This window comes from Prionailurus viverrinus, chromosome A1 (assembly GCF_022837055.1).
Source record: "Prionailurus viverrinus isolate Anna chromosome A1, UM_Priviv_1.0, whole genome shotgun sequence".
NCBI lineage: Eukaryota > Metazoa > Chordata > Mammalia > Carnivora > Felidae > Prionailurus > Prionailurus viverrinus.
The window spans coordinates 1,621,764-1,638,053 of record NC_062561.1 but is presented as its reverse complement, the minus strand read 5'-3'; the positions used below and the strand labels follow the sequence as shown (position 1 = coordinate 1,638,053).

The window sequence follows — 16,290 nt, the reverse complement described above, 5'->3', positions numbered from 1 at the left end:
AACTGTTTTCCCTTATGTAAAGTAGAACTTTTCTTATTCCTGATTATCTATCACATTCTACTTGAACTAACAGATTCTGAGCAGCTGATAAAAGGTCAGGCCGGATAGAACAGGACCAAGTACACAGAAGCTGTGCGATATTATAAATTCTAAACTCAAATGTAAATGATGTAATGATCATCAAATTATTTAGTAATCCATATCTCTACTCTTTATTAAAAATAGATTTTTTCACAACATAAATTTCTTCTCAATAAAAACAATATATATAATTAATGTTTACATAGCACATGCTATGTTCCAGGTACTGTTTTAATAAGCATTTCACTTGCATTATCTCACTTAATCCTCACAACCCTATAAAGTAGGTTATTATAAATTCCTGTATTGCATATAAAGAACTGAGGCATAAGAAGAGTTAAGTATTGTATGGTGCAGCCAACAGCTAGGCGGTAATACCCTTACAATCTATTAACAAATCTATTAATTCAATTTATGAAATTGGCATTATTCTCCTATTTTTGATCTATAAATACAGGCAATTTCATGCTGTTTGGTTTAATAGAAAATAATATGGCAGCATACCAATAATTTATATGTAAAACTCTGGAAAATATTTTAAAAACATTAAGAAAAATCATCTCACTCCCTGGAAACTACTGTTTCTATTTTGGTGTATTTCCTTTCAGTTTGTGTTCGTGTATGGGTGTGTGCATATCTTTTTTTTTTTTCATTTGGTTTTTCACTTAACATTATATAATATTTCCTCAGGTCTTTGAAAATAGGAATTTTTTATTATGCTCTACCCTATGCATAAGGATAAGGAACTACTTCTTTTCATTTGTGATATATTTAGTATAGTTTGAGCTTCCTCTGTTCATAAATGACTGAAAAAAATAGTAAAAAAACCAAGGATTTAGGGGTTCCTTGGTCAAGATATTATACTTAAGGAATGACATCTAATCATATTTTTGTAAGATTTTCCCTTTTCTCAATAAAATTGTAAAGTCAGTTTTAACCATAATCTCTAGCCCTATTTCAACAGAGTCCCATTCTCAACCATTTAACTTAAGTAACAAATGAAACTGGTAAAAGCACATTAATTAAATTTGATTAATTAAAACACATTAATATAGGGCTAGGAGAAACCTAAAAAGTCATCCATCTAACTCTCATTTCTGGAAACAGAAAAGCACGGACAACTAACAGCTAGCTACACAGCAGTTATCTTCATACTCACACTTGGTGAGATATATTTATCATCTTCATCGATTTCTAATGGAACCGCAATCAATTTTTGGAACGCCTTCTTCATTTTGTCTCGATCTCCAACAGCAAAGTAACTAAGAATCAGGTTGAAGCCTGCCTTCAGATTTGGTGCCAGACTCATTATGTGCTCAAATGAATTAATGGCATCTGAATATTGACCAGTTTTAATAAATGTAACACCAATGTTCTGCATGATTTTAATCCTAAAGAAAAAGAAACATGGATGAGTTTAAAAGTCCAATGCGTTTAGTACAATAGTCAAGACACTCCACAGATAGTATCCTTTTCTTTCCCACTTTTGCTTTGTTTTGTTAAAGCTTTACTGAAGTTTAACTTACCTAAGCTCACTTGTTTTAACTATACAATTCAGTGATTGCTGCTGTATCTACACAGCTGTGAAAATATTAACTCAACTCCATTATCCTAAAAGGAAAATCTGTGCTCATTAGCAGCCACTCCCCATTCTCACTTCCTGCCCTAGGCAATCATTAACCTACTTTCTTTCTGGATTTGCCTTTTCTAAACATTGCATATAAATGGGGGTCATATAATATACAGTATTTTATACCTGGCTTCTTTTAATTAGCATAATCTTTTGAAGGTTCCTCCATTCTTAGCATCTATCAGTTCTCCATTCCTTTTATATTTGCAAATAGTATTCCATAATATGAATACACCACATTTTATATACCCATTGCCTACTCGGCAGACATTTGACTGTTTCCACTTTTGGGCTATTAGGAATAATGCTATGAACATTCACATACAATCCTTTGTAACAGCATGTTTTCATTTCTCTTGGATATATACCTGGAAGTTGAATTACTGGTCCACTGGTAAATTTGTGTTCAACTTTTTAAGAAATTCCATACTTATTTTCCAAATTGGCTGTACTATTTTATATACCCCAATGTATGAGGTTTCCAATTTCTCTACATCCTCTTCAAAGGGATGTAGATGGGATTATGAATGTAATCCCATCTTATTTCTAACTACTCCTCAACATAATATCTCTGTTTCAACTAAATTCATTTATTCTGATCAGATCATGAATACTGTTATTTCCTTGACTCTTCTCGATTTTCCCTTTGTCTGGAATATTACCCTTTTTCTCTTCCTCACTTAAATAACCTGTCACAAGTACACCTTTCTTGAGCACTCTTGTTCTTACCATCAGTTCCTTAACTTAGTTACTACAGCACCTCTTGATTATTGATAATTAAGCACTTGACATAAGCTATCCTACAATGCTCAAAGCCTTGGGCTCACCTGTGTTAAAAGTGCCTAAGGGCATTGTGTCCTAGAAGCTAGATATTTCCCAATGATAATGATGCACTGTTCAGAAACAAATAATCATTAAAGGTGGCATTTACAAATAAATTAACTTTCACAGAGGAACTGTACTAAGCGCCTAGGGACAATTATGACCGGTAAATATCCTGGAAACCTTCTATGTTCTCAAGGTTATTACCAGACCATCAGGTAATTTACTGTTTCTGCTCTTGAAATATGGTAGGAATAGAATATATCTCAGCTTCCTCCTCCTATCCCCTCTTCTAAGATTCAAATGCAATCTCTTCCTTTCATTGTTTCATTTGCAATCTACAGCAAGAATATATGGTGGTCTTAATTTCTAGCCTTTTAGAAATTAAAACATTCTAAAGTCTATTATATTCTAAAGCAGTGTTTTGATTCTGTGTTGGCAGTGACTTATTTGCTGCTAATGGCCTGCTGGGTTACCCACTGTATAGGCCAATTAGCTCAGTTTTATTTCAGTTGATTACATATTATATCTTTAACCTTTAACTTGTCATTACACGAATGTGTGCAAGTAGTCAGAAGGGGAATAGACCAAAATACTACAGATACAACATAAATCTAACACTTCACATGTACAAACACCTCAAAATATTCAACCCACTGACAACAGGTCATTAGAGTTATCTTGTTTCTGAAAATAACACTTAAATTTCACCAAGTCATCACTATGTAAACTTACCTCATTTCTTTATGGACGCTTGGAATTTGATCTAGTGCCATTCGGTAGAATTTAATGGCTTTGGAATAATTTCTTTGCTTTAAATAAATATTTCCCATATTCACTTTCAATCTTCCTAATTAAAAAGATAATGAATATGTAATATTCTATTTTCTTAATTTTTTCTCTATTTAAGATGACCTTAATTCATGTTCTTTGAAGTTTTTCTCAAGTTGTGAAGCTTCAGACACTACCTAAAATTCTCACTTTAAAATAGTTACACTATTTTCGTATACCTACACACCAATCTTCTGTGAGGAAATGGAACTTAAGACAGATGGAGCCCTGAAAATATGGCTGGAGAACAAGTGATTTACATTGTAAAACTGGAATTGTGTTATTTTGTAAAAAGTGGGATTTTAAAATTAAACTCACTAATGCCACACACATTTTAATATATTAAAGAAAACGATATTCTGATATTCTGATAACTTTAATACAACTACCAAAAAATTACACATATATGCTACTAAACTATAGTCTCTTGGGGATAAATTTATAAGTGAAAGCATGTTTGATGGGATTGCCCTGGCTCATTCTACCTGTGATGACAGAATATATTTTTTGTTTACTATTAGGCAATCTATCGCATACCAACTGTATTTCTTCATTTGTATTTATGTAGATTATGCAGATTTTCATGTAGGTAGTATCTTTAAGTAGGACGCTTCTTTATAAAAACAAATTTGTTTAGAGCATAGATTATATAAGGAAACATAAAGTGGGGAAATGTAAATTAACACTACAAAAAAACTGTATTTGGGGTGCCTGACTGGCTCAGTCAGTGCAGCACATGACTTTTGATCTCGAGGTTGTGAGTTTGAGCCCCATGTTGGGTGCAGAAATTACTTCGACAAACTCAAAAGAAAAAGAACTATATTTATTGGGCAAACTGACTATACACACCCACCTGCATTGCTAAACATCTTATTTTTCACTATAACTTGGTATGTATTTAGTGCTTCAGCATACATTTCATTCGCTGAATATTGACTGGCCAAGTTGAAAAGAACCTAAGGAAAAAAACAAGGCAAAAAGACACATAATGACCATTTTAGGCCCTTTTGCCTATAATCTTTTAAGAGATTAACATCCTATACCTAACAAAACTAGATGCCTATATCAAGATACTCCACTAGTGAGGAAGTAAAGCATACAGAGAAATATCTTGCATTCCAAATGAACGAGAACATTAAGATAAGCATAACTGTCCTCCAAACTGCACCTTAATTTTCTAAGTATTCTTTCTAATTTAGGTAGTATTTGCCATCCATTAATCTCAGGAAGACCTACAAAGAATAAACATGTATTGTTAATGTTGCTGGTAATAAAGGGAATAAGCAAGGTATTGAGCCAAATTTTCTTCGTAAATAAAAATTAAACATTATGTGGAAATATCTTAAACCTTCGTTTGTGCACTTCTTTATATGCAAAACTGTAAAAAGTATTTCTCTGTATGCAAAATTATAATTTAAGTCACTAAGTTATACAAAATTATTTTCCCACAGGGAAAAAAAATCACTAGAAATTACTCCCCCATCAAAGATTTCATGAAATTTAAAAATATTAGCTATCAAGAACGAACATCTAAAAATTCTTATTCAGTTTCAAATGTCCTTTTTTTTCATATATTTGGCAAATGAACATTTTTCCCACTAAAAATACACCCTTTTAAAATAGTGGTATAGGGGCGCCTGGGTGGCGCAGTCGGTTAAGCGTCTGACTTCAGCCAGGTCACGATCTCGCGGTCCGTGAGTTCGAGCCCCGCGTCAGGCTCTGGGCTGATGGCTCGGAGCCTGGAGCCTGTTTCCGATTCTGTGTCTCCCTCTCTCTCTGCCCCTCCCCCGTTCATGCTCTGTCTCTCTCTGTCCCCCCAAAAATAAATAAACGTTGAAAAAAAAATTTTTTTTAAATAAAAATAAAATAGTGGTATAAACATCAAGGAAGTCTTTTAAGAATTAAAAAAATCTTGGGGCACCTGGGTGGCTCAGTCAGTTAAGCATCTGACTTTGGCTCAGGTCATGATCTCACGGTTCGTGGGTTCGAGCCCCGCATCAGGCTCTGTGCTGACAGCCCAGAGTCTGGAGCTTGCTTCAGATTCTGTGTCTCCCTCTCTCTCTCTCTCTCTCTCGCTCTCTGCCCCTCCCCCATTCACATTCTCTCTCTCTCGCTCTCTCTCAAAAAATAAACATTAAAAAAAATTTTTTTTTAATCTTGTAAGAAATTAAGTTTTTGTTGTTTTTCACTACCCTCACAGAACATTGTATTATTTGCCTAGTTGGAAGTTAAAAATCATAGACCAAAAGTCCACATTAAAATCTCATTAAAATAACCACACAAAATACAGAGCATAAATATTAGCAATCTTCCAGAAATAGAGTCATTGGGTGGTAAGCCTGTGGGTACTAAGTTACTAAAAACAACTAATTAACTAAATAAATAAAAAAAAGATCTTTGCACAAACCTAAGACAAGAGTAAGAGTGCCTCATGAACTTTATAAAGATTATTATTAATCTAACTCTGGGCACCTGAGGTCCAATAAGATTTAAAACACAGGGGAGAAAAAAAAAACCTAAAGACACAAGGAAAAAGACTTTTGGAATCTACAAATCCTAGACAAAATAATTTCACTCAATAGGTATTTCTCATACTTACTGAGTAAGTTAAATCCAAATTGATATTTTCTGGAGTTGTAACTTGTTCTCGTTGTCTCACCAAGATTCTCTCCTTTCTTCCTGCATCTTTTGCCTTTTCTAAGGCCTGAAATCAAGTTGATACTTTGTCAATTCCTTTAAGCATTCATTATGAGTATTTTATGCATTTGGGAGGTATCTGCACGAAACTGGGATTCCCAGGAGGCCCTGCTGTACTCTTTTGAAAACAAAAGAACCCAGAGTATTTGTTTAAAGTGGAGCTCACCATAATAAAAATGTCATGTATCTTCCCTTCTGCCCTCCAAAGAAGTATGTGACAGATAAAATGGAGAGTTTATTAGCCCCAAGTCAAGTTTCTTTATCACCATCCCTTCCACCACCATTTAGATTTGACAACCTAGTTCCTTCCTTTTCCCTCCCAATCCTGAAACTTTGGGTATTTTAATTCCATCTCATGCAATAGAATAAATGCTACTCAATATTACAACAGATGCTTAGTCTGGCTTTTATATCCTGCTCAGAATGCTAAGAACCTTTTGTTAATTTCCCCCAGAGACAACCACAGACAGATTAACTCACCGTGGGATTTTATTTTAGAGCTAGATAAAAAAGTACCGGTTCTATGAGCAATAAAAACAGCTTTTATATGAATAATTCTTTCTAATGGTATTCATTAATCTAATAACTAAGTCACAGAAATTACATTTATATAGTATGACAATCAAAGTAATGAGAACAAAGCAAATTAAGAGAAAGTATTTAATTTAAAAAAAACACAAAAAAACAGAGTTAGAATTCTGCAAAGCAAACTATGATTTTGCAGCAGTTTACATAGGAAAAAATATTTTAGGGTAGTGAGGCTTTAAATAAGAAAACAGCCCTCAGTACTGCATGTGGACCGTGGTAGCTATGCCTTTCGGCAGGCTGAGTCTAATCCAACAGTCCATCAGGCTGCCAATTTCAATCAATTGATCCATTAGAATTTGGTTTCCTATTGAAATGACCAATATCACAAATTACAAAATCGATCAACTATTTCTGACATCAGAGCTTATGTATGAAGCAGTTGCCTACGTTTTCAAAATAACTGCTTCAGTAAAAACTCTAAGCCAGTCAACAGCAAGACAAACATGTTTATCTGTTCGGGTATCCCCCGCTTTTCAAAAGGTTGCACGACGCCATTCTGCTTTAACAAAAGACATTAGTACCTGTTTTCGCTAACTAAAAGAAACCTGAAGAGGCTTTTGGCTTTTACGAAAAAAAGAAGTGAAGCAACGTCCATTTTGCACCAAACCCTTCAGAGGCAATACAGACCCCCAGCAGCGAGAGTAGCCCCCCCACGCTCCCTTCAGGAAGCTACCCTGGACATCTCAGCATCAAGCCACCAGAGCTCTGACCTGTCTGTGAGCATCTGTGTTTGACCTTGACTTAGTCTGTGCATCGGTTGGCAAGATGTGTCCTCAGGTATCAGAAAAGCCTAAGAGAGGTTAGTTTTGGGGCCTGGGAAAGCTCAAAACATTTTCAGTGTAAATTAATGGCAATCGCTTCCTTGATGCCATTTCGACTTATGAAAGGTTTCGCTCTACTTTCGGATAGCGGGGGAAACCTGTACATGTGCTTGTATTTGTGCATATATAAAAGTACACACACGTACATACGCACACTTCATCATCTCGAGTCCTAGGAGTTTATGAACTTACCAATTTTAAGTCTCCACAACTGTTGGCAATACAGCTTTCTTCTACCAATTCATTTACTTTCTTCTCTAATTGTCTAATCTTTTCTTCTGGACTATTAAAGAAAAAGCAGGTGTACTTTGATTTATTCAAGCACTAATAATACAAACTAAAATTTAATGTACTTATAACATTGTCCATTTTGCACTTTTATAAGAATAGGTCACAAATAAGATAAATGTATAAATAGCGTTAAAAAGCAAATGAACAGTTTTTAGTAATTATATAATGATAACAGCAAAAATAACATATTTTAGTTAATAAAAATACACACCGAGCACAGTAATTAGTAATTTAACACTAAACCAGATGCTTTTCCCTAATTATGTCATTTAATCCTCACAATAACATTTGATATAAATACTATCATTATTCTCATTTTACTGAGAAGGAAACTGAGGTTTAGAAAGTTAAGCATTATGTCCAAAATCACACAGCTAGTTTATAGAGCTAGGATTTAAACCCAAATAAGGTCATTCAAAGACCCATGAGATTACAGTATCATCCCTAGAAGAAAGTGGATCCTTTCTTCAGATCCTATGACAAATGAAAACTTTATCTTAAGGTGAGGAAAACTGAAGCCCCCATAAAAGAGATGATGATCATGATGATTATTGACTACTACCAGATAGGAATTCTAGAGAATATTTCCAACGATGGGAAGAAGTTTAAAAATCCTGACTCCACTGTAGCAAACACAGTCCTCCCAAATAATTTCAAAAATAGCACTAATGTCATTTTGCTACCACTGTCATCCAGCAAAATATCACAATACTCTGAAAGCACATTAGTACCTAAATAAAATATTACTATGAATATTTCCAAATACACGGTAGTTCACTTAATTCTCTACAAATGGACTTTAAAAAAAAATACAGGAGGGGCGCCTGGGTTGCACAGTCGGTTAAGCGTCCGACTTCAGCCAGGTCACGATCTCGCGGCCCGTGAGTTCGAGCCCCGCGTCGGGCTCTGGGCTGATGGCTCAGAGCCTGGAGCCTGTTTCCGATTCTGTGTCTCCCTCTCTCTCTGCCCCTCCCCCGTTCATGCTCTGTCTCTCTCTGTCCCAAAAATAAATAAATGTTGAAAAAAAAAATTAAAAAAAAAAATACAGGAATAAGTTTAATAGTATAGCTTTGTCTATAGAAGCATATTCTTTGGTGGAATCTGACTATAAATTCAGTCAGGCAAGGGCGCCTGGGTGGCTCGCTTGCTTAAGTGTCTGACTCAGGTCATGATCTCACAATTTGTGAGTTTGAACAACACGCCAGGCTCTGTGCTGACAGCTCAGAGCCTGTGCCTGCTTCAGATTCTGTGTGTCTCTCTCTCACTCTGCCTCTCCCCTCACGCTCTGTCTCTGTCTCTCTCAAGAATAAACGAACATTAAAAAAATTAAAAATAGGGGCGCCTGGGTGGCTCAGTCGGTTAAGCGTCTGACTTCAGCCAGGTCACGATCTCGCGGTCCATGAGTTCGAGCCCCGCGTCAGGCTCTGGGCTGATGGCTCAGAGCCTGGAGCCTGTTTCCGATTCTGTGTCTCCCTCTCTCTCTGCCCCTCCCCCGTTCATGCTCTGTCTCTCTCTGTCCCCAAAAAAATAAATAAACGTTGAAAAAAAAAATTAAAAATAAAAATAAATTTAGTCAGGTAGGATACAAATTTTATTAGTGTACTAAAAATCTACAAAATTCGGAGCAATGAGCATAAGAGATGTGGTTTTATAAAGGTTACAACGAAGTACAGAACTCTGTTATCTATTCTGAAACACTCTTAATAAATGTCTAATAAATGTTGCTTATAGATTATTAGCCTAAAATATGAAAATAAAAATTTAAAGTGAAAAACCTGTAAGAGAACTGTATGAAGACACTAAAAGTAACTACCCTGTCCTATTAAATGCCAGGAAAATGAACTCTACGTGCACACTGCTAGATACCTACTCACACCAGAACCTACCACCAGCCTTCCTCCTTGCATACAGGATCTCAGCTAGTCAACAAGAGGCTCATTCTCTTACCAAATGTTTGGTTCAGTCATGCGCACGCGATGCATTTCTGACCAGTGAGAAATGAAGACAGGTTTACTTGGGGTCGGGGACTCCCGGGAAGATTTTCTTTGCTTTTTAAAAGGGATCCAAGACTGGGAACTTTCTGACTCTAGGCATTATTAACTACATGTAGATTTTGAACTCTCGGGGCTCTTGAGGCATGATAGGATGGGCAAGCTCTTGAAAACGGCCAAGGGAATCACACAGAAGCTGAACCAGGCGTGATGTTACTGAGCAGTGAAATTAACCATACCTAGAAATGCCCTTCCTCCAGACTTCCTATTACACACTAAACGTTCTTAATGTGTGTGTATTTTTCTGATACGTATTCTGTTGTTGGCAGCTGAAAGGATCCTAAATGACCTGCTATTTAAATAAACTAACATACTTTTATTAGCAAACATGTTGTTATTAACTAGGATATAAAGTGAACATATTTTCTGTAGAGGCTCCCTGTTACTGAAAAAGAGAAATGGTGTAATTTATTCAACAGCCCAAATACGGAGTTTAAGAGCTACGATTATGGGCTGCTTCCATATCTTGGTTGTTAAAAACAATGCTGCCATAAACATAGGGGCGCTTCTGACAAGAACTTTTAAAATAACTGAGAATTATGTATTTGGAAAATAAAAATTGGGGCGCCTGGGTGGCGCAGTCGGTTAAGCATCCGACTTCAGCCAGGTCACGATCTCGCGGTCCGTGAGTTCGAGCCCCGCGTCGGGCTCTGGGCTGATGGCTCGGAGCCTGGAGCCTGTTTCCGATTCTGTGCCTCCCTCTCTCTCTGACCCTCCCCCGTTCATGCTCTGTCTCTCTCTGTCCCAAAAATAAATAAACGTTGGAAAATAAAAATTAAAAATATGCAACAACAACAAAACAACAGCATAACGATTTACATACCTATCTTCATTTTTGGCTTCCAAAGGAGGAGCAGGGCCCCTTGACTGACCAAGGGGGTCAAATGCAGAGCCTGAGACACAATTCAAGAGTTCATAGTGAACTTGTGACACAGCATAATTGAAGAAAACATAAAAACTTGCACAAGTTATTTAATCTACCTATTTATTAAATGCTTTAAGTTACCTATTTATTAAATGGCCAGGACATTTTATTATGCCTATGTAAGTATTTTATGTATCAAGAAATTGGCGAGATTTTTTATCTACATAAAACTATGTGAATAAAATGTGAAAACAAAAATGAGCAAACTCTTGTCAGTGTTCACTTCTCCCCTACAGTAATCTATCCTCTTGTGAGCTCTAAATTATCAATCATGTGAGTAATGACTTGCTATTGGGTTCTTAATTTTCTTTGTCGGTATACTATACATTAATTTTTTCATAATAATTTCATTTTTAAATTATGACTTAACTTACATCTTTAAGCACTGTTTTCACCTACAATTTTTTAACTGAGCTCTAACTTATATAAAATAACTTATACACTTTTTAGTTTTTAAAAAAATGCACATATTTTAATGTACAATTCAGTACATTTTGACAAATCCCATGCCAGTATAACCACTCTTCCAATTAAGATGCAGAACATTTTCATTACCCCTTTCCTTTCTTAATGGTACCTAAAGAATGACACACCTTACAATCAACGGTATGTCAGGTTTCCTTTAAAACGGTAATAACATTTACACATAGAAAATAACAAAGTGAAAATACCTGAAAAAAATGATTAGAAGAGATAATATAACAAACCTCTTACAGCTGCTTTGGTAAAACCAGCTGCTCTCACTGCTGTCATTGGCCTAGTAACTCCATCCTTGAAAGAAAAAGTCATTTAAAAAGTATTCTTAAACAAGATTTACCTCTTATTTGTAGTTCTGCACAAGCACATACATTACAGTAGTCTTAATTTTTAACAGATTTCTTCATTACTACCTGCTTATTCCTCACCTCTGCCTATCCATGTCAGTCCTGTCTCTATTTTGCCTTTCCTCTACAACATTTCAATTCCTTGCTTTAACTGGGCTTCCTCCTAGTTTGAAAAGAAATACTCATGGATTTTTATGTAGGATCTCATGTAAGTTATACAGGTTATCAGCTGGCTACTCCTCTACTTTTGTTGGCCTCCTATATGCCTATGAGAGAAATTTCAGGAATTGTTGTAAGTGATAGCATAGGAAAAATGGGACCCAGAGTTACCACACAAGCCAATTATCAGTCCTATGTCCACTCCCCAGTGGGATTTCATTTGAGACCTGAGTAAATTCAAAGAGATTTTACCTCCAGAGATTTTGAACAGGCCAACCTTTAGCCCATAATTTAAAGAATCCGGGCCATTATGTAAGAAACACTTTCTTTAACATTTTAAAATAATGTAATAAAAAAAGTTGGTAAGAATATTCTAAGTCACAAGAGAGGCCCAAAATGAACAAGCACATGACAGAGATACCTGAATAGCCCCTGTCATTGGTCTTCCCATCGATGATGCCAGGGATGTCTTGGACTAGTAAACAGAAAACTAAATTAAAATGGTTCCAAAAAATATTTTAATTTAATAAAAACCAAGTTATAAAAGTTTCCTTCATAACTTCTTTTCCTCATTCTATTGGCAAGTAAACTTAATTTTTTCCATTTATAACCTGAAGATATAAGATTAAACAATAAAAGTCTAAAACAAGCTTCCGTGAAGCACAACCCTCAGCCTGAAATACAGCTACACCCCACTGGTCTGCACACTGTCTACGGCGGCTTCCGCACTACAAACACAGAGGCTGGTAACTGCAATAGGGACTATCTGACCCGCAAAGCCTAAATTGCCTGGCTCTTCACGGAAAAGGTTTGCAGTCTCCTGTTCTAAAACACCACCAAAAAAAATCAAATTTATGAGTAATACATGCTTAGGCTGATTAATAAGAGCATGTTTCATTTGACACACTTACATTATGTGTGGGACTGCTTTCCTTATTCATCTAAAGGAACAGTATAAAGTCAAGTTTCCTGGACCTCTAGCTATGTACTAAAACCATTTTTCTGACCCCTAAGAAATATTATAATAAGGACTAGGAAATGCTATTCCACCTCATTCTTCCATTTTTCTCCCATTCCCCTTTTACTGCATGTATGCTAACATCCAAATTTGGGCAAGACCTAAAAATGTTCCTTTATGGATTTTTATATACCATCTTTCCTCTGAAGATCTCAAATAAAAGACCCAAATATATGCTTCTGAAGTTTTTTTCAAACTTTATGTTTTTCATGTATTAATTGGTAGGTTTAAAAAAATTATAAACATCATTACATTTATATAACACTTAACTCCACATAAAATATGAATGGAATACACGAGACTTGGTAATATTACACAGAAAATGAAAGGAAGTCAATCAATAAACATAAGGTTTACAAATAAGAAATGATAAAATATTTTCTGATAAATTTACAATCAGAATGACTAGAATAGTAAAAGCTATTAATCAAATTAGACTTTCACAATGTTTGTAACTATCCTAAATGGAAAACATACCTGGGTCATGGACTGAAAAGATAGCCAAAATTATTTAGAAGTGCCTAAAGTCAACTTATGGATGAGAAAAAGCACCTTAATATTTTTAGCTTAAGAAAACCTACCCCATATCCAGTAGCTACAGGTCTAGTAACTGCTGTGCTTGGTATTTTAGCAGTTATCTTGGGGAGGAAAAAAGACATAATTAATGGAATTCAGATTAAGCTACACAATTGAAAACTAAAAAAGCAATGGGAAATATAGACTCATCAGTAAAGAAGTAGTATATAATATTTAGGATAACTTCCCTTTAATTATCCTAACTATTAAGGGGCCTAGGTATTTTAAAGTATTAAGAGGGAGACTTATTCTAGAATTCATTTTAAAGGAAAAAGGGGGCTTTAGAATGACCTGAGGCACCAACACGAAAGATTAGTATTCATGGTTGTATCTATCATTCATTATGCATACTTATTACTGCCAGCCACTAGGCCTAACAAAATACATACGACTTGGCATCAGAGAATCTGGGTTTGATTCTCAGCTCTCCTACTACCAGCTGTTTTTATTTGTATCTTTATGAACCTAAATTTTCTTATCTCTGAAATAAGGATATCTTGATCACAAGATTATAGTTGGAATCAAATAGGGCCATGTAGGTGGAAATGTTCTATGCATGTTAGTTGTTAAGCATATTTGTTTGAAGTATTTGGTTAAAACATCGTTAGTAGAAGAGCTCTACTTCTGGCTATGATGGACTGTGTTTTAAACAACTTTCCCAATAAGAACAACTAAAAAAGCAGGGAACAAAAATATCTTTAGGAAAAATCAATTTGAATGTGTTAGAAAACCAAGAAGGAAGTGAAAAATTACAAGGTCCCAAGATAAGGAAAAGGGAAGGCCTGAGAGGTACTCCTGCATTTAAGCCTGCTTTTCTCCAACAGGCATCTGCTTAATTCAGAGGCATGGCTGAGAAGCTGAACACAGCTTTCCACAGACTTACAGGTCTGAAGAGATAAAACACTGGAGCCCTGGTAATCCTCCAGGCTTCAGACTGTGACCTCTAAAGGCTACACTCTACAATTGAAAAGTAAATGAGAAGTATACTACCTCTGATAAACACCGACGTCCAATTTAGAATCACCCCAAACTTAACTGAATTAGGGTGAGCCAGGACTCCTAGTGCCTCTAGGGCTATATGCAAAAGTAAATTCTCTAATGAAAGATAAGATCATCTAGAGCTGTGCTATCCAACAGAACTTTCCTATAGTGATGAAAATGTTCTATATCTGCCCTGATAAGATAGCTATTAGCCACATGTGGCTGTTGAGCATTTGAAATGTGTTTGGTATAATAAGGATCTGAATTTTTACATTTTATTTTAAATCATTTAAATGTAAATAGCCACATGTAGCTAGTAGTTATACTGGACAGCTCAGACATACGGCCTTGAATTATCTCTGAATTTTTTCATTTACACTGCCTGGCACTGAATCAAAAACAACCAGACAGGGGAGCCTGGCTGGCTGAGTCAGTAGAGTGTGCAGCTCTCAGGGTTGTGAGTTTAAGCCCTGTGTTAGATATAGAGACTACTTAAAAATAAAATCTTAAAAACAACAACAAAAAACAACCAGACTTACAGGAGGCAAGACTACCTAACTAAAAGCCAAGAGAACAAAAGAACAAAAACTCAGAAAAGGATATATATAATGGAAATGTCAGATACAGACTTTAACATAACTATGCTTCTTAATATGATCAATGAATTAAAAGATAAGACACAATTTCAGCAGAGAATTGGAAACTATAAAAAAGGAATAAATAGAAATTACAGAACTGAAAAATTGCTAAAAAATGTAAAATTCTGGCATTGTCTATGAAGTAGTAAAATACAAAGTTATACTAGACTTTAATAATTTGAAGATAAGTAGTGTAATCAATCTTTAGGAAAACACTAAAAGAATGGTTAAAGAATGTAAATTCCCAAGATAACACTGGGGGGAAATGGAATAATAAAAAACAAACAAAAGAAGGCAAGAAATGAGAGAGATGATATATAAAAGAGGCAGGAAAAAACAAAAAGCAAATAAAACAATAAATTAAAACCAAATCAGTAATTTCATTAAATATAAATGGACTAAATACTTCACTAAAAGACTAAGATTCTCAGACTGCATTTCAAAAACAGAACTCAGTTACATTCTGCTAATGAGAAATACATCTTAAATATATGGACGGAAAAGTTGAAAGCAAAGAGATGGGAAAGACATATCATGCAAATGCTAGATAAAAGAGAGCTTGAGTAGCCATATTAATATCTGGCAAAAGAGACAAACAGTATTACTAGAGATAGGACATTTTTCAAAAACAATAAAAGGCTCAATTTATACTGAAAATATAATAATTCTAAATATTTTTTCTCCAAATAAAGCAAAACCCTAAAAAAAGAAATAAATCCACATAGTGTAAATTTTGACATCTTTCTAATAGAACCAGTAGCCTCCCCAACCCAAAAAATCAGTAAAAATACAGAACTCTTAAACAAAATCATTAACAAACTTGATCTGACATATCTTAGAAAATGCTGAAAAGAAAGGATATGGGTCTCAGCAATTTTTTCCATGCGAACAAACTGAAGGAAAGAGACTATTATTCTTTTAACTACTTACTAATGACTAAATCCATGTTCTTTTTTTTTTTTTAAGCATAAGACTGATCTCTTCAGATAGAGTAGATTCAACAGTCTCTTCCTTTATTTGCTTTACACCCTCATCTGCAATGCCTTTCCTCCCATATCTTAAGATCAATCTTAATTGTACATACCCTTTAATATTCAACTGTAAATTTAAATTCTAAGCATCCTTGTCTGATTGTCCCAACTAGTGACAAATAATTTCTTTGACATCCCATAGCAATTTGCACTTTTTTTTGTACAATGCTTATTACATTATGCTTTGAACATATGTATCCATTTTATTTCCCTCCCTAAGATTATAAAGTCCTTTGGAACTAGTTAGAATTTTATCCCACGATGGCACAAAAACAGACACATAGACCAATGGAATAGAATAGAAACCCCAGAACTAGACCCACAAA

General features: G+C 35.1%; 1 protein-coding gene across 3 annotated transcripts in view; it reads right to left on the bottom strand.

Moving 5' to 3' along the window:
• The window catches only part of IFT88 (intraflagellar transport 88), a 133,033-nt gene that overhangs the window by 93,656 nt on the left and 23,087 nt on the right, over nt 1-16,290 (bottom strand). For all 3 annotated transcript variants that reach the window (XM_047852009.1, XM_047852018.1, XM_047852026.1), the window contains 9 exons: nt 13,320-13,376; nt 12,142-12,195; nt 11,445-11,508; nt 10,636-10,705; nt 7,663-7,753; nt 5,964-6,068; nt 4,218-4,320; nt 3,269-3,383; nt 1,241-1,472 (listed from right to left, as the gene is read on the bottom strand). In XM_047852009.1, the coding sequence (XP_047707965.1) occupies nt 1,241-1,472; nt 3,269-3,383; nt 4,218-4,320; nt 5,964-6,068; nt 7,663-7,753; nt 10,636-10,705; nt 11,445-11,508; nt 12,142-12,195; nt 13,320-13,376 (891 nt within the window). The remainder of the gene's footprint in view (nt 1-1,240; nt 1,473-3,268; nt 3,384-4,217; nt 4,321-5,963; nt 6,069-7,662; nt 7,754-10,635; nt 10,706-11,444; nt 11,509-12,141; nt 12,196-13,319; nt 13,377-16,290) is intronic.